General features: G+C 42.2%; 1 protein-coding gene across 1 annotated transcript in view; it reads left to right on the top strand.

Annotated features, from left to right (window-relative positions):
* The first annotated feature begins 1,102 nt into the window (after window positions 1-1,102).
* The window catches only part of CCDC38 (coiled-coil domain containing 38), a 29,073-nt gene continuing 10,632 nt past the window's right edge, over window positions 1,103-19,543 (top strand). Inside the window, 10 exon segments of the mRNA XM_052641205.1 lie at window positions 1,103-1,145; window positions 3,539-3,639; window positions 4,742-4,907; window positions 5,388-5,452; window positions 7,890-8,060; window positions 8,063-8,250; window positions 10,787-10,944; window positions 13,450-13,536; window positions 15,287-15,344; window positions 18,800-18,869. Of these exon segments, the coding sequence (XP_052497165.1) occupies window positions 1,103-1,145; window positions 3,539-3,639; window positions 4,742-4,907; window positions 5,388-5,452; window positions 7,890-8,060; window positions 8,063-8,250; window positions 10,787-10,944; window positions 13,450-13,536; window positions 15,287-15,344; window positions 18,800-18,869 (1,107 nt within the window).

The raw sequence follows: 19,543 nt of genomic DNA, 5'->3' as shown, positions 1-19,543 counted from the left end.
AGATCTCCCTACCTGACCCTCAGCCTCTTCTGTAGTCTGTTCTCAGCTCAGCACTCAGCGTGATTCATTTAATGATCTTTATTCCAATTAGCAAATGACGTATAGGGTCTTGTTGTCTCTTTGACCTTGGCTGTCACTCTCCCCTTTATTCACTGGTTAAGCTCCACTAGTCTCTTGCTGTTCTCAAACACACCAAGTATCTTCCATTCTTAGAGTATTTTCTCCATGAGTTTACACTTTTATGACACTTAGTATGCTTCTGATGCTGTCCAAAGGGCAAGACATATGCTAACTCCTGTAACAATTTCAGGATGTAGGTGCTATTCTTACCATCCCTTTTGAAAGATGGGGAAATTGAGGGGTAAGGATGAAGAAGCACAATGAGAGTCCAGGCTCTTAATCACAAGCCTGTGTTTCCTCTAAAACTGATGGCTTGCAATCAAACACCACCATTTTCAGTCCCCGGTTTTCCAACTTTTTCTTCCATTGGAAGATGGGTTTGTACATGTATTTTAGATGTGAATTTGCAGGCATCTGCTATGCAATCTGACAACATTTTCCCTCTCATTTGGGAGTGCTGTGCTTAGTTGCTCAGTCATGTCTGACTCTTTGAAACCCCATGGACTATAGCCTGCCAGGCTCTTCTGTCCATGGGATTCTCCAGGCAAGAATACTGGAGTGGGTTGCCATGCCCTCCTCCAGGGGATCTTCCTGACCCAGGGATTGAACCTAGGTCTCCCACACTGCAGGCGGATTCTTTACCATCTAAGCCACCAGGGAAGCCCCTTAGTCATCCTGCTATTTCTATTTTGTACAACAAAAATATTCACTGACTTTGACTTATTTTCCCTGGTTGGTGTATCATATTGGTTTAGTTTGGGAACTTTATAATCTCTTTCTAAGAATAGCTGTGTCTCTTCTTCTCCCTTATGTTTATCACCAGCCCTTCATTGATCAACAGAGGGATTAATACATATGAAAATACAGAGGCAGAATAACTTCTAGAGACTATTGATCCCCTTTACATGTGCTATGTATTATGTAATGTTTATAGAGTTTTTAAAATATATTTCCTTTTCTTTGGACAGGGCCAAGACACAAAATGTCATCCCAGTTTTTGTCACTATCACCAGTGACTCCTGCAGGTAAAGAAGAAATCAATTACTGGGTTCTTGCTTTGTAGCTAGGTATGGTTAGTCTCCGTGGTGAACTGGGCAATAAGACAAGGAGAACACTGCATGACTGCGTGATAAGATCAGACTTAGTCTCTCTATGTAAAGAGTTTATGAACTGCCTGCTGAGAAAGTTCCCTTCTATTTTTTAATACTGAAAAGAAAAATCTTCAAATCAGAGGGGCATTAAATTGTCACAGCTACATTCTTAGAGTCCTTCATGATATAAAATAATTAGCTCAATTATTCATCATAATAAAGAACATAAAAACTACCCTTTAACAAAATCTGTCTTCTCCTTTATCATCCTTTATCTCTTCATTTTTCCACTTCTTTACAAATGGCCCAGGAATTTGTATTGGTCCATACACAAAAATAACCTTTTATCACTTATAAATTTGACAAAGATTTAAAAATTGGACAACACCAAGAATGTGTTGTGGATAACAGGTGCTCTAGAGGCATTCCCTTTGAAAAAAAATGTAGCCCTGTGAATTAAAAGGTTTAGCTGCACTTGACAGAAAATATAAAACAACAGTGACTTAAACATGACAGAAGTTTATTTCTCTCTTAAGTAACAACCTCTGGATAGAAGCTTTCCACGGCTCCTATGAGAGCTCACATCAGGGGCCCAGGCTTCTTTCAGCTTGTTGCTGGTCTGTATTCTTTATCCAAGATGGCTACTTCCGCACCAGCGATAACACATATATTCCTCCCAGCAAGGGGGAGAATAAGGAAGGGAGGTGCACACTCCTTTTTAGGACACTTCCTAGAAGCTGCACTCACCACTTCCCCTGACATCCCCTTGGCCAGAACTTACTTACATGGCTATGTCTAGCTCCACGGGAGGTTGAGACATGTAGTCTTAACTCTGGGTGCCTGTGTGCCAAGTTCAAGGCTCTCTTTCTTAGAATAATGGAGAATGGGTATCAGAGAACCATTAGCAGCCTCTGCTCCACTATCAAACTTTAAAAAGCATTTAAATAGGACCATATTGGAAATTTCTTCTACAGATACATTTGAACAAGTGATTAAAGATATGCATATAAGAATATTCAGTGCAGCATTTATAATAGCAAAAGACTGGGATCGACCATCATGTCCATTGATATGGGATTTGTTATATTAAGTATAATACATCCAAATAATTGGCTACTAGATAGCTTTTTAAAAAAAAAATGAGCTAAATATATATGTGCTGATATAGAAAGAACTCCTAAGTATATTGCCAACTGATAAAACCAAGATGCAGAATAATAGAATAGTATGTATTAGATGATCCTTCCTTTCCTAAAAGTTTTGTATTACTTTGTCGAGAATTATGAGGGATCTAAGATGTTCCCCTATTTACAAACTGGTAAGTTTGCTTGCCACAGTTGCTTGGATTCACAACTCTTGGGTCAGTGAAAGGATTTTCTCACTCACAGAGCAGTGAACATCATCTTTGGGACCAGTTTCCTGAGCCCATGACCTTCTTATAAATTAATAAAATTACATATTAATAACATTATATGACCCTCTGAACCCACCAGAACCCACGAAAGTTAGGATCTTGACAATACTTTGTGCCTCATACCTTGTCTTCCCCCACCTGGGGCAGCCATCAAGCCTGTTACCTACTCTCATCCACACTCCATCTCCAAGCCCAGCTGCCTGGACCTACCCTCAACTGTCTCTGCTCATTTATTACAAGACCTAAAATTTCATGTTCTGCTTTGACATCTTTGAGCCTCAGAGGGCTCAAAAGGCTTAACTGTCAGTCCTCCCATTCTTGGCAGATATGACATCCACCAAGTGGGAAGTGTTCCCCATGAAGCTAATTCCTCTATCAGCAGGACCAGCTATGTATGCTCCATTGCTCTTCAACATAATAGGTTTCATTTTCCTGCCAGCCTATGAAACTATTCAAACAAGTCAGTCACATCCTCCCGTAGAAGCCAGAGGTCATTCAACCCTCTTGTTATGACAAAGCTTGCCTCCTGCAGCTCCGGGTCCACTCTGCTCCTGAGTGCACATGAGGTGCGGTATGGCCCTGCATGGCCCATGGCGCCGTCCTACGCTGGGGCGTGTGTGACTAACTAAACTGCTGCCAGCCTCATCAGCCCACTGTTGTGTGCTCAGCGACCTTGTGCTGCTTAGGGCAGTGGCTCCTTCCTTTTCCCCTGGGAAACAGAGGAACTGCGGCTCCTGCTCCCATGCTCTAGGCCCTACATCCCCACCTTGCTGGGGGCAAGGCTTCATGGATCCTCCTCCTCAGAGACCCAGGTGCCCTCACTTACTCTCCCCTGGGTGGTGGGAGCCTTGCTGTTCTGGTCAACAGGAGGATTGACAGAAGTTTTCTGTTTCCTTTTTTTTTTTTTCAACAGAGAAAGAAAAAGATGAGACAATCAAAAAGGACAGGCCATATAAGATCTTTTTTAAAGATCTCTTTCTTTTCAAAGAAAATGAAATGGCAGCAAAGAAAAGGGTAAGATAAACCACAATCACAGTCAATGTTAGAATCATACCCTCTTAGCCATCACTTTTATGAACTTTGCTGGGTTGAGACATAGAGTCAGATGTCAGACTGCCTGTCTCCCACTATGCTAGGAGATGGTGTAATCACGGTATTAGGACAGCATCAAGCCGCCTACTAGCCAGCTAGCGATCACCGCCTACTGGAGAATATAGGCACAGCACTACAATCTGGTATGACAGGTACAGTATACCCTATCTGTCGATTCTGATGCCCACATTTTCTCGCATTTTCACATTTCTGAAATTGGGACTCAGCTACATAGATGGGATGCCATACAGCACTGGCACTGCATAAAATGACAGTGCATCTTACAAATGGCATCTTAGAGTTGAAATGCCCAGAAGCATGCATAGAGAAAGAGACACTTGTGTTTGTCAGTGAAAAAAGGGAAGAGAGGGTGGTGGGAGCCATGATGGGGTATGTGTGCAGAGCCTACTGAGGAGATAACAAGAACTGAATCATTAAAAACAAGTCAGAATTTGCCAGGCAGATGCAAATAAGAGAATGCATGTGTGTGTACTGGGGAGGAAGATGGAATAAAAGTGGAGGAAGAGGTGTCATTTTAGAATGAGCTGGTATGAAACTATGGCCAACTTCCCAACTATGCCTTGCAGTTAATTTTCCTGCTTGTATAATCAGACCCCACATCACTGCGTGATTTTTTTTTTTTTTGAATGTCTACTTGGGAGGTCTATTTGTTCTCGAATTTTCAATTCCACAGAACCAAGCCTTCTCAATTAGTGGAATCTCCAAGTGACTTGCATTCTGAGCTAGATGAAACTGAAATTAAAACCAGATCACTTTCTAATCTCCTGTTTGTGAAGTTCATGTTTAATCAAGTTTGAATGTTCTTTCTTTGTGCTCAGCTTCCTACGAGAAGGGATTGAAAACCAGGCAAAACCTTTCAGACATGAGAACTTGAAGTTGCTTGTGTAACGAATTAGTACTGAGAAAAGGACTTGTTGGAAATGATGTGTATATACGATCACTATTTTAAGACAACATTATTTTGGTACATTAGAAATTCTGTTAAACTTTTTCACTTGGGCAGGAAAAGTTTCTGAACCGTAACATGAAAGTCTACCAAAAGTCTACTTTTTCATCACGAATGAAGAATCGTTCACATCTGGGCCAAATAGCAATCTTCACCGACACAGGTGGTGCCTCAGTTGAACGACTGGGGCTAGATCCCACTCTTATTCTCAGATTAACAGAAGGTAAGTCTAAATTACTGTTTGTTTAAGAATATCATTTTGAATATTTACTGTTAATGTCAGGTAACTGTATGAAAAAGAGGTGAATGCTGGTAATATAGTGATATACCAGTGACTATACCTTCTGCCACTTGTTAGCTGTGTGATCTTGGACAAGCTTTGTGACATCTCTGAGCTTCAGGACCTTACAGGATGGGGATAGTAACAAGAACCTTATTGGAGGTATTAACAGAATTAAGTTAAATTATGGATGTAAAGTGTCTAGTGAAGTTCCTGGAATATGGACATAAAATAAATGATAGTTATTGTAATATTGTTAAAGTAACTTTTCAGTGGCTAGGAAAAAAGTTTTTCTAAAAGTATAGTATTTTTAAAACTGAGATACATATTGTATGCAATAATTTAATTACATAGCTTTTATTTTATATAACATCTCTGAGGGATAATGAACCAAACCTAAGTGTATTTCAATTTTCTTTAAAGGTGCAGACACAAAAAGGACCATCCATGAATTTATTAGTGACCAGAGAGACAGGTTTATGCTCGAGGTAGTTAAAATAATTTCTATTTCCTGTTAGCTGAATTGAAGACTTCCTGAATGGCACTGCCACATTTTCACCTGGACGTTTTCCTTTCCCATGACAGGCCCCAGCTCCATTGCCCCTCCTACCCTAAAGACCCAGCCTCTTTCAGACCCACTTCAATCAGGCTTTTGTTCTCCTCATTCCAACACCACTTCCATTGCCCAATTCAGTCATTTCAATCTTCCTTCTACTTATTTCTAGCATCTGTTGGCCCAGGTGACCATCCTCACCTGAAACACTTTTCTTCAGCTAGTTTCCAGGACCCTCTATATCCTGGTTCTTCCACAGTACTGACAGCTCACTCCTTCAGTGTTCTTGTTCCTCTGTGCCCTGATCTTAAAATGCTAGAATACCCCAGGGCTCACACTTCACCCTACACTCTATGTACCCTCCTCGAGGCTGGAGGCTTTAAATCCTACCATCCTATTAAGAGCTTCCAAATTTACTTCTGATTTTCCTTCCTGAACTCCAGACTCACCAGTATAACTCAGACTCAACAACTATAACCGTAGTTCTTAACATGCCTACTTAAGATGCTCCATAGGGATGTCAGACTTCATATTTCCAAAACTTCCCTTGTTATCCTTTCCCCTGTGTCTGCAAATCTGAATCTCAGGCACTGTTTCCTATCTCTGTCAACAGCAATTCCATTTTCCCAGTTACTTTGACCCAAAATATTGGGGTTATCCTCAACTCTTCCTTCTTACAACCCACATCCAAATACCCTTTGGGATATATATATTTCCCAAATATATCTGTAATCACACGACCTTTCACGACATCCTCTGCTGCCACTGTAGCTCATGTCACCAGTAAGTCTTGCACGATTATTATAACTTCTGAGCACTAGTCTCCTGCTTCCACTTTTGCTCCCTGTAGTCAGTCTGTCCCCCACCCCTCCTCTGCTGAAGAGCTGATTGGCCCCCAGCTCTGCTCACTCTCTGACCTCCTTCCTACCACCCTGTGCGTTGCGCACTCTGCTTCAGCCACGCTGGCCTCCTTGCTGTTCCCGGGACACACCAGTCATGCTCTCCCTCAGGACTTTGCACAGAAGGCTTTTCCTTCTGGGAAGATTCCTCTTTCAGATATCTACATGATTTGCTCCCTACTTCCTTCCAGTCTCTTGTTAAGTTTTCACTGTATCAGGGAGTCTTTCCTGGGCTATACATGGTGTTAATCTCCTGCCCTTGCCCACTGGACCACTTATTCCCCTTTAATCAACATGTCCCTCTGCTAAAATGAATACCTCACAAAAGCAATCCATTTTATTCTGTTCACTGCTCCAAAAGAACCATTAAAACAGAACTGGCACACAGTATTTATTACTTGGCAAATGAAGTAATAAATATTTGGGGGTTATACACGTGGAGTATCTAACTTTTGGTTGTTTTTTTTCTTTAATCTTTTATTTTACATCCATTCATATTTAGAAATACTGTATTTTTTAAAAAATTAATTCATTGATTATTTAATTTTGGCTGCCCTGGGTCTTTGTTGTAGTGCACAGACTTCTCACCATGGTGGCTTATCTTGTTGTGGAGCACAGGCTTTGTTGTCTGAGGCATGTGGGATCTTCTTGGACCCAGGATCTAACCCGTGTCTCCTGCACTGGCAGGTGGATTCTTATCCACTACACTACCAGTGAAGTCCTGGTTGATGTTTATTTAAAGTGATCTCATTTCCACATTCTAATCCATTCATATTATAATGTTTATGGCTTTGTTTATACTTTATTGTCCATGTGTGGCATTAAAAATACAAGTAGATTCTTATGTAGTAAAAACCAAAACCAAAACCAAAACCAAAACAGAATCTAGCTATCAAAGTTGCATTGGAGGATCTAAACAGGGTGCTTTGAGGCTGGTTAAACACTCCCCCACCCCACTTCCCCAGCCCTGCGTTCCCCCTGACCCTGGGGCTGCCTTGGAGGAATTGCTGGACCCTGACTCTCCCATGGTACTTCCTATAGGAGAGCCTTTGTGATTGCAGACAATCCAATTTCCCAAGGGCCAGAAAGTACCAGAGGACACTGTGGGTAACAGTAAGTGGACCTGCTTTTTGGAGAAATATGGAACATGCCCCTCCCCCCCTTTTTAGGCTAGAGCCTGAGGAGACACATAGCTATTTTTATTTGTGGGGCTATTCTGGAACAATATGAAGCCTCTTCACAAAAGTGAAAGAGAGGCATTAGTCTCCCATCTACCTATCCTGAAAACAGAATTCCTTCATGAAATGAAGGCCACAGCCCCAAGGTTCACATGCTACCATTTCTAATACAAACGATCACAGATATACAAAAATAACCAGGCAGGTTATTTTTCCCCTTTGTTATGAGATCTTTGAAATGTGCTAGAAATGTGGAATCATGTTCTTGATGCACTTGTGTTTTCAATATTCCCAGTATACTCTGTCAACCAAAAGAAACACCATCCAAAGGTTTGAAAAACACACAGCAATGAAGGAAAGGAAACTCATGAAAGCAGAAAAAAAGCTCGAAGAAGACGCGGTAGCCTTTGAAGAGTTCCTGCGAGAAAACGACCAGAGATCTGTAGATGCTCTCAAAATGTTCGTCCCCCCCCCACCCCTTTGGCCAAATCGCTTTTTACCCTCTTCTTTCTTCTTTTTAGTTTCTCAGAACACAGACCAATACAAAACAGACTAACAAATCTGTCCCTTTTCAGTGCAGCGCAGGAAACTATAAACAAACTGCAAATGACGGCGGAACTCAAAAAGGCGAGTTTGGAGATCCAGTCGGTGAAAAGGTGAGGCTGGGCCTGTCTTCTACCCATCATTTGTCCCTGCCCTCACTGAAACCTGCTGGTGCCTGGCAAGATCCTGATCAGTTGGTGATTTCATAAGTATGAACACATTTTAAAAATAAGTAATTTGTTGATCAAGGATTGTGTCTACCTGGGGACCAGGACACAGTGACCTCTGGCTGAAAAGTTTCTCTAACTCGTCATTACAAGATATTAGCTGAAAGAAGGAAACCAATGTTAGACATAAGCAAATTATTTCCTAAATGTTCTTTTTTCTTCATTCTAAGGCACTGTTCCCCCCTCCCCCATTTTAACATCTCTGAATTTAGGATGCTTTTTAATATTTTTACAATTATCTTACAATTATAATTGGCAGTATTTTTTATATTTGTACTTACACTTGGTTGAAATTAACACTGATATTAAAACGAGGATTTTATGTACCAATATTTTCTTAGGTCAGTTTCCCAAGGCAATAGAACTAAAAGCAAAAATAAACCAATGGAACCAAATGATGCAACCAACAAGGGCTTAATTCCTAAAATATACAAATAGCTCCTACAATTCAATAACAAAAAACAATCCAGTCAAACATAAGCAGAAGACCTAAATAGAAATTTAGAAGAAGACATGCAGATGGCCAACAGGCACATGAAAAGATGCCCAAGATCATTAATTATTAGAGAAAAGCAAATCAAAAGTACGAAGTATTACCTCACACTGGTCAGAATGGCTGTCATTAAAAAGTCTACAAATAACATATGGTGGAAAGGGTGTGGAGAAAATGGAACCCTTCTGCACAGTTAGTCGGAATGTAAATTGGTGCAGCCACTGTAGGAAACAGGATGGAGTTTCCTCAAAAAAGTAAAACAGAACTGTCCAGCGATCCTGCAATCCTACTCCTGGGCATAAACCTAGAGAAAACTGCAATTTGAAAAGACAGATGCACCCCAGTGTTCACTGCAGCACTATTTACAGTAGGCAAGACACGGGAACAACCTCAATGTCCATCGACAGATGAATGCACAAAGAAGATGTGGTATATGTACACAATGGAATACTACTCAGCCATAAAAATGCATGAAATAATGCCATTTACAGCAACATGGATGGACCTAGAGATCATCAAGTCAGTCAGAAAAAGACAAATATCATATATCACCCATAAGTGGAATCTAAAATGTGATACAAATGACCTTATCTCTGAAATAGAAATAGACTCACAGACATAGAGAATGAAGTTGTGGTTGCCAAGGGGCAGGGTGTGGGAGAAGGACTGGAGTTTGGAATTAGCAGATACAACTCATATACAGAATGAATAATAAGTTCCTACTATACAACACAGGGTTTGATCCCTGGGTTGGGATGATCCCCTGGAGAAGGAAATGGCAACCCACTCCAGTATTCTTGCCTGGAGAATCCCATGGATGGAGGAGCCTGGTGGGCTACAGTCCACGGGGTTGCAGAGAATCAGACACAACTGAGCGACTTCACTCACTCATACAGCACAGGGAACTATATTCAATGTCCTGTGATAATGAAAATGAATATGAAAAAGAATGTATATATAACTGAATCACTTTGCTGTACAGTAGAAATTAACAACATGTAAATCAATTATACTTCAATGAATTTTTTTTAAAAAGAGGAAAACACTGGGCACCCAACAAGGAGCCAAATGTAGTAAGTCAAGATCATCATTAGGCTCTGACTTCAGGCAAGACAGGCTTTTTCTGAATCTTACCTTGAACCATAGTTTTACATCTGTTCTAAAAATTCTCATTCTGATATAAAGACCCAATATGGTTTTGCTGCTGAAAAAAGTGCAAGGTAAGTTAGAAAAGCCAGTCAAATGTCTTCTACCTGCTTTCTCTAGATCTGAGGAAAGTTGATATTCACAGTGCGAGGCAGAGCTGATGGTGGGACAACCAGGAGTACTCCATGTGGGAGCCTGTACTCTGGGGGAAGTTGGAGCTCTGCCGCTGGCTGACTGCACTGTCTCCCGTCATTGTGCTCAAAGCACTTTGCTTCTTGGCCAGAAAAAACATGGAAGAGCCTGGAACAACTGCCGTGAGCAAATGCCTGCTGCCTTTTCCCGGCCTCCATAGATTGGCCTGGACGTCAGTCTTACAAGAGGCTCGGGGTCCATGGGATGCTGCAACTAGAAAACCCTTGCGTTCATGGGAGATGATGGAAAGCACCAGGGTTTCCAATGTGGGGCACATGCTGCTCCTTTATAGGGAGCACCTGGGCACACTCGATCCTGGCCCCCTCGATGGTCTTTCCGCCTCAGTGCTGGTTCTGAGGGTGAGCTGCCTAGCCTTGGGCATTTTTGTTCAAATAACATTCCTACAGGTTTCTTGCCTCTCATCTTATATCTGATTGAAGTCCCTATTTTTATGGCCATATTTACAATATTTGTTAAGCAAATTATTATTCAAATACATGATCAAGAGAATGACTTTTTTAAAACCTATTTTAAAAATGAACATGCTTTCACACGGGTATATCTAACCATATCTATTTTTCTTTGGAGTAGTGAAATAGCAAAAACAGAATTCCTCCTCAGAGAGTACATGAAATATGGGCTTTTTCTGATGAAACTGTCTCCAAAACAATGGCAAATCCAGCAAGCAATGAAAAAGGTGTCAAGGAGTAAAGAAAATGTGAATGTTACGCTTCCAAGTATAATAAGAAGTAAGTCCCATATTCAATTAAGTACATATCCTAATTCTAAAATATTCTGCTTCAGTGTTTGTTATTAAATAGTTAGAATTTTTATTTTAGGCAGACCCTGAACAATCCCACTAACTCTGATATTATAAATTATTAATTTGGAAACTCAGGTTAATTTCAAATATGAAGCAGTAAAAATATATACATGGAAAAACAGAAAATATTTTATTTGTAGGTAGTGAGAATAGCATACTTACAAACCTCTGCCCAGTAAAAAACCTGAAATACAATTTGACTTGTTAAAACATTCTGTAGAGTAATTGGACACAAAGTCAATTATATTTTATTAACCTACTGCTGCTGCTGCTGCTGCTGCTAAGTCGTTTCAGTCGTGTCCAACTCTGTGCGACCCCAAAGACAGCAGCCTACCAGGCTCCTCCGTCCCTGGGATTTTCCAGGCAAGAGTACTGGAGTGGGTTGCCACTGCCTTCTCCTTATTAACCTACTATATTAAGCTAAATGCTGCTACTGCTGCTGCTAAGTTGCCTCAGTCGTGTCCGACTCTGTGCAACCCCATAGACGGCCTCCCACCAGGCTCCTCTGTCCCTGGGATTCTCCAGGCAAGAACACTGGAGTGGGTTGCCATTTCCTTCTCCAAGGCATGAAAGTGAAAAGTAAAAGTGAAGTTGCTCAGTCGAGTCCGACTCTTAGCGACCTCATGGACTGCAGCCTACAAGGCTCCTGCGTCCATGGGATTTTCCGGGCAAGAGTACTGGAGTGGGGTGCCATTGCCTTCTCCAATTAAGCTACATAGGTTAACTTTATTAATTAGAAAATATACAAGGAAGTTAAATTCAAGAAAGCAATAATAACCTTCAATGTGTGACCAAGAGATTTGACAAATGAGAAATATGTTATCAGATAGTAAGATTGATTTTGTAAAGTTGCCAATTTTTCTGAAATTCATGTATAAGCTTTATGGAAGTATAATAAAAATGTTACCAAAAATTAATCAGAGAGTTGGGTTAGGTAGATCTTTGTAGGATGATTCTGAGGTTCATCTAGAAAGATACACAAATACTTTTGAACTAATAAGGTAAGGGTGGGTGTGTTACTTATCCTTTAAGACATTATATAACATATTATCACAGTCTCAAAAATGAAAACTATATGGTACTGGCATTAAGCTCAGTGGAACAGGAATAGATCCTATTATAGGTAAGAATTTCATATGTAAGTGATGAATGTAGGGTCACAAATCAAAGATGAAGACAGACTTCCACCAACATTGGGGTAACAAGGACCAGACACATCCTCTTGACTGAAAAACAACAGTTTTAAGACATCAGACATCAAGGAGCAAAACAAAGTAATCCCCGAGAGAAGGGAAACACATGAGTTGAGCCCTGTGCTGGCCTCAGGGCACTGCCTGGAGAACACTTCCAGGACTCGGTGAGGCAGATGGGGGTCTCAGTGGTCTCTGTGGATGGAGAAGACAGAGCTGGGGGTAGGGAGGCCATGGTGGCTGGAATTCCCCGAGCAGAGTACTGGAGGGGAGAAAGCCACACAGAAAGAGGGTTCTCTTGATCTGCAGACTTGTCAGCTGAGAGCTCATCCTGAGCCTTAGGGGTGAGAGCACTTACACCACTGAAATCGGCACATTACAAATCAGGGAGAATCTTTCCCCTGAGAGCCGGTTATTAAGCCTTTATTAGCACACCAGGTGGAGAAGGTGATGGCACCCCACTCCTATACTCTTGCCTGGAAAATCCCATGGACGGAGGAGCCTGGTAGGGCTGCAGTCCATGGGGTCACGAAGAGTCGGACATGACTGAGCGACTTCACTTTGACTTTTCACTTTCATGCACTGGAGAAGCAAATGGCAACCCACTCCAGTGTTCTTGCCTGGAGAATCCCAGGGACGGCAGAGCCTGGTGGGCTGCCGTTTATGGGGTCGCACAGAGTCAGACACGACTGAAGTGACTTTGCAGCAGTAGCAGCAGCAGCACACCAGGGGTGGCTGCCCTGCTTAGCTCCCTTGTATCTCTCACTGTGCTGCGTGTGCTTATATGAGATCGTGTGTATAAACTGTCAAGCACAGTAATGACATTGGGTTAAACTCAATATATGATGTTTGACAAGAGAGAAAACACATGGGAAGGAAAACTGAGAAGTATTTGCATTTAACAGCTTAGGATTCAGTGCTCCTAGACATGTCCTCTAACTTGAGGATGCTCAGAAAGCGCTGAGTCTCAGTCTAGAGGGTTGAATGGTTAACATCGGGATTTTAGAAGTTGGTTGATGTGGGAAAGAGACTTCTTCAGGCCCTCTAGGTTAGTTCTCATCCATCCTGCCTTCTCCAGAGATCAGCCCTGGCCATCTGCATAATACATACGTTGGTTACCATGTGCCCATCTTACATTTCTGTCCCTGGAAATTTTCACAATTGCTTGGCCTTCACCCTGAAACAAAGCTCTCATTCTCAGAAGTGTTCCCCCACCCCAACTTGTTTATTTTCCATTCTAGAATTAAGTGCAAGGAGAAGAGAGACCACTGACGAGTCCAGGAGGACATCATTTTCGGAAGATTCTTCTCTGGGAAGAGGTAGCCAAGGTAACACTAGATCTTCGGCACTTCACCCACAAAAGTCAAGTCAGAGAAGGTGCCCATCTCAAAGTGGAGATGCAGGACCTATAAACTAAGCTGAAAACCAGAGCCTAGTGTCCACATCACCCTTAATCCTGGGGAGCTAGGTGTTCGGTTTCTCTCTCTCCAGACATTATTACAAAACTCAGAGAGGTGGGTGAATGAATAGAACCGGCAGAGAAGTCGGGGCAGAGGATCTTGCACAAGTTGTCTCTGGCTGACTAGCACATCCTCTGAGGTCCTTCTTGGCTGCGCCTCCTCATTCCTCTGGTTCAAGCCTGCCCTCTGGTGTTGATGGACCAATTCCCAGGGCCCAACAATCCAGGCCAATGGCAACCAGGTGACTGTCATTGGCCGGTGACTCAGGGAAGTAACTGGGAAGACTGAGGAGGCTCTACCATGCTCGTAATCAACTCTAAGGATACTTTCAGCCTCAACTCCTGCCTAACCCCTGCCCTGTAGTCATTCAACGCCCACAGGCAAGCTGACTCTCTTTCTCCTTTATCCTGCTGCCAACCATCAGAGGTATTTGGTGGTAGGGGTAAAGCTCAACCATACAATTTGCCTGCCCAGAAACAACCCTGGCATAAGTGCACTTGGCCAGCTAATTGAAAAGGTGGATTCTTTCAGAGTGTGAGGCCAATTTGGACCCATATTATTTAAGACATACTACTTTGTCTGTTAGAGGATCTGGAGTAGGGTGCAGGGGAGGGGAGTGTAGAGGAAGTGGGTGGTGGGGTCCATATTTTCTTCTCTTTAAAATCTTGAAAATAGGAGTCACTCAGTTTGAATAGCATCCCTTCCCAAGACATTTTTAGTAATATGTGTTCCAGCATCAGCTTAAAAATTTAAGATGCTCATTTACGGTGGTGCTAGAATCCACTGGTTCTTTGTCCATTTTCTTTCCTTCCCCCACTCACCTTGGATATACTGGAGGAATACTATGTATCAGCAACTTTTCCAGACTTCAAGTACACAAAGATGAATAGGATATAGTTCTGCATGCTGGAATTATACAAATACAATGTAATGGGACAAATGATACAGCAGTGATGGTGAGGGGTCTGGGGGCAAAAACCAAAAATGTGATCTCTCCCTAAGGCATTCAGAAAAGTCTTTAAGAGGAGGTGACATCTGAGCTGGATTTGGAAGAATAAGTGGGACTTTCCAGGTAGAGGGATTGGGGAGTGAGGCCTGCTATAGTCTCAAGACGGAACAGCAGGAAGGGTGGCTGGAAGCCACAAAAGCGCGGGCATGAGGAAGCATGACCTGGGGGCCAGTGGCTGCAGAGATCCAAGACCAGTTGCCCACTTCTCAGGTTCAGACCATGGTCAGACCCAGACACTCGTAATAAATAAAGTCCACCATTTTTACTTTATATCTTGATCTTTTAAAATCTGTGATTAAAAATGTGTATGATTAGGTAAAAAGAGAACTGTGATTTATATTCACCATTTATGTCCCTGATTTGTGCCATGTTTTAGACAATATGTACCCATCCCTACCCCGAACAGCAATTTCTGATTTTATGCTTGGAACCAAAAGTCAGTAGAATAAAACAGCACCATTTTCTATATGACTGTTGCTAAGTAATGGGTATATCAGTACAGAAAAATGAATCCCTCTCACCAAACAGCAAGCACTCATTCCTAATTACATGTTCTTTTTACCTCCACCATCACCAATGATGTGGACTTCACCTGGACATTCTGAATAGCAAGATCACGCAGGAGGACCACTCCCAACCTAGAGGAAAAGAAATCATCCTTATCAAAGTACAGTACATATTACCTCTCTTGTAAATGTATTTTTTTATAAGCAAATATCTCTTTTAGCCTTTCTTCAACATATGTGCCACGTATCCATACCCACCATAAGAGATGCTGGAGGTAGTGGTTGCCATTTCTATGTGCTCGGCAGGTGACCAAGTTCTCACAGGTCTTCCTGCATCCTTTGATGAGGGCCTACATCTGCTATTTGCAGAAACCACCCACACCCTGCCTCTTGGGTCTTTGCCGCTCAGAATCCACTGCCCAGTTGTTTTTGATCTACTCTGCTGACTCACGTGTTTGCAAATTTACCGTGGCATTCAAAATTGTTGCTATAGGACTAGAAAGCACTTTTTGTTTGTTTCTTCCCTTACTTGATTATTGACTCATTTACATTCAATATTTCAGAAAGTGGTAGTTCACCACCCTAGCTACCCTGGAGTGAAGTGAAGTGAAAGTCGCTCAGTCGTGTCTGACTCTTTGCGACTCCATAGACTATACAGTCCATGGAATTCTCCAGGCCAGAATAATGGAGTGGTAACCTTTCCCTTCCCCAGGGGATCTTCCCAACCCAGGGATCGAACCCAGGTCTCACGCATTGTGGGCAGATTCTTTACCAGTTGAGCCACAAGGGAAGCCCAAGAATACTGGAGTGGGTAGCCTATCCCTTTTCCAGTGGATCTTCCCGACCCAGGAATTGAACCAGGGTCTCCTGCATTGCAGGCAGATTCTTTACCAACTGAGCTATCAAGGAAGCCCCTAGCTACCCTAGAGGAGCTGTAAGAAAATATATTGATGTCCAGGATGGATATCTGGGCCAGCAGTGTATTATCCTGGCAAAAGTCGACACAGACACTGTGTTCTGAATTTCAGGGGCCTTGTGGTCATTCTACTTCTGTGGCATTTTAGAGTCACTGTTTTGTTGTGTTTTAATTACATTTTCACTTGGAGAGAATTACAGATTCACATGCAGTTACAAGAAAAAATACAGAGAGGTCTCACTATACTTTACCCAGTTTCCCCCAATAGTAACATCTATTGCAAAATTGTAGTATCATAGCATGAACAGGATATTGACATCAGTACAGTCAAGATACAATCAAATACAGAACATCATCATAAGGATTCCACATGTTGAAGCACAAAGTAATATGCAGACGTCACACTCACTTTCTCAGAAAGTTCACTGCTTCTTAGTTTTTCATTTACTCAGCACATATTTACTGAGTGCCCTATAGGGCCAGAATAAAAAAAAGACAGTCTTTGCTCTCAACAAGCCTACTGTCTAGTGAGGAAGACAGACAAAGAGTTTGTCAGTTACATTATACCAATATAAGGCCATTGGAAGGATAATCAGGGTGCCTCAGGCATGCAAAGGAAGGACTCTCAGCCCAGAGAAGAGGTGAGGGACTGGAGAAGCAAGGGCAGGATCAGTGGACACACTCCAGATTAGATGGCCTCTAGGCTGTGTCTGGTGAGAGGACGAGGGGTCAGTGAAGAGGGAGGGGCCTCCTGGCATGAGGGTGGCAGTGTTTGGGTCTGTTCAGAATGGCTGGGCTGCAGGGTGTAAATGGACAAGACTGGAGGGGTAACTAGATATTGTCTCATGAAAAGGAAGCAGTGGGGTCATCCCAAAGGTGCCTGTGTTTTGTTCCAAGTGCCTGGGAGTCACTGAACATTTTAGCAAGAATGTGACAGGAGCTCAAATCAGATTTACACGTTTTAGCAAGAATGTGACAGAGGCTCAAATCAGATTTACATTTTAGAAAATTGGAGATGGTAGCATTTTAGAGAACAGAATGGACAGGAAAAAAACTGGACGTAGAGGAACCAGTTAGGAACCTGTGGTCACAATTCATTAGATGAGAGATAATGAACTCCCCCAGCCAGACAGTGGCAGCCGGAACAAAGGAGAGGCTGTGGGACACATCAGGGAAATGCTACCTACAGGCTTCCCCCAGTAAAAAGAGTGGCCACAGATAACTCCCAAATTTCTCATGTGGCAACTGGATGTGTGGTGTTGTCATTCAAAGGTATTAGGAACACAGCAAGGGGAGCAGGCCTGAGAGGAAAATAAGGAGTGTGATTTTGGATGCATTCATCTGAGCTCTCTATGGGACACCCATAGATGTCCCATATGGGACATCTCTATGGGACACCCAAGTGGATACTCATGTTCAGTTGGAAGCTGGACACTGAAGTCCAGAGTTCAAGAGAGACAGAGATGTGGGAGTCGGTATGTTAGTAGTGGTTGAATCTATGAGGATCAGCCCCAGAGGATAGGTAGAAAGAGAGGAAAGAAGGCTGAGGAAACAGACTCAAAGAAAAGGAACCAAAAAGGTAACACAGTATCAGAGAGGTGGGAGAACATTGATCTGAAAATGATATTACTGAATCCACTAAGAGTGGACTGAATGGTGGATGTTTCCCAAGTACCCCTTGACTTCTATGGCCCTCTCAATTTTCCTACAACATATTTCCCATTGCTAAAGGGCAGCTCCAAGTAGCTTATTTTGTCCCTTCAAACTCAGCATGAACAAAGCAAATGTTAATCTTGTCCTTGTGCTATGCTTAGTCGTTCAGTCGTGTCCGACTCTTTGTGACTCCAAGGACTGTTAGCCCACCAGGTTCCTCTGTCCGTGGGGATTCTCCAGGCAAGAATACTGGAGTGGGTTGTCATGCCCTTCTCCAGGGGAACTTTCTGACTCAGGAATCGAACCTGGGTCTCCTGCATTGTGGGGGGGATTCTTTACTAGCTGAGCTACCAGGGAAGCCCTATCTTGTCCTTATCCTATCCTTAAAGCTGTTTTCCTTCCGGTTAGCGTGACCTCCATTACTCCAGGCTTACTTGACTACGAACGCTGAAGTCATCTTGTCTCTTCTCTTTGTGCTCCAGTAGCTCTTTCTATTCTTGGTTCCCATGAACTCTTTTCTTTCCCGTATCTCTAGATTCTCCTCCCAACCCCCAACTAGTGTTTTCCACCATCACTACAAGCATTACTTACCTAGGTCACACCAACAGCTGCTTTACTCCTTCCTTAGCCCCTGCCCTTTTAACATTCCAATCATTTTCAATTTATCGCTCTTAAAGGATTCTTTCAGAGCCACCTTGCAAGCCACACAACTATTCTTTAAGTATGTATCTCATCACCCACCCCACTCCCCAACCAACATTTCCTCAGCCTGATCAGAAGATATTTTACAGATGCACCTCAAATAATTGGTACCACGTGGTACAACTCTTCCTTATGGTCTCTTTGTTTGCATATGTCACCCTTGTCTGGGAATGAATCTGATTTTCTTTTGCATACTCGTGGAATCCATGGATTCCTGCAATTCCCTAAAAGGCTAAACAGGCTATTGAAAAGAACTAGGTTACATTTAGGTTCCAAAAATAACTTAGTAATGAAAGCAAATCTGTTGATAGAAAAAAAATCAGGCATTTTCTTTTCCTTTTACAGCCAAACTGAGAGTATCAGTTCAGAAGACAGTTTGGAATTCTTTTTAGATGATGATATGGACTACGATCTGGTAACCAGACTATTTGTCTTGACTTAAATATTGTTTGGTGAAAAGTATAGATGCTCATTTCTTCTTTTGAAATTAAAATGTCCTGTTCCAAATATTCCACAACCTTTCAGAAGAAAATATGATTTTTAAAAATTTGTTTATTTGTTTGCACCGGGTCTTAGCTGCAGAATGCAGGGTCTTTAGTTGTGGCATGTGGGATCTAGTTCACTGATCAGGGAACAAACCTGGGCCCTCTGCACTGACAGCATGGAGCCTTAGCCTCTGGGCCACCAGGGAAATCCCCGAAAATAGGATTTTGCTACTGTTCTCTAGTTGTATTTATAGTTCATGTCTGTCATCAGACATTTAATGAAAAATAAATGTCGACTTCCCTGGCGGCTTAGTGGTTAAGACTCTACACTTCCACTGCAGGGGCATGGGCTCGATCCTGGTTGGGGGAACTAAGGTCCTGGATGCTGTGAGGCACAGCCAAAAGTTTAAAAATTATAAGTTAATAAATAAGTGTCCTTTAGAAGGTAACAATTTAGGAGATATATATTATCTACAATCTTCCTGTGAAAATAACCACCTTCTGATTATTTATCATTTTATTGGGGCTTGAGATATATTGGGTAGCTGGACTGTGAGATAAATTGAGCTTCAACAAAACAGCTCTTTGTGGCACAGGTCTGATT

Source organism: Budorcas taxicolor, chromosome 5 (assembly GCF_023091745.1).
Source record: "Budorcas taxicolor isolate Tak-1 chromosome 5, Takin1.1, whole genome shotgun sequence".
Classification (NCBI taxonomy): domain Eukaryota; kingdom Metazoa; phylum Chordata; class Mammalia; order Artiodactyla; family Bovidae; genus Budorcas; species Budorcas taxicolor.
The sequence above is the reverse complement of the archived record's forward strand: the minus strand, read 5'-3'. Positions and strand labels throughout refer to the sequence as shown.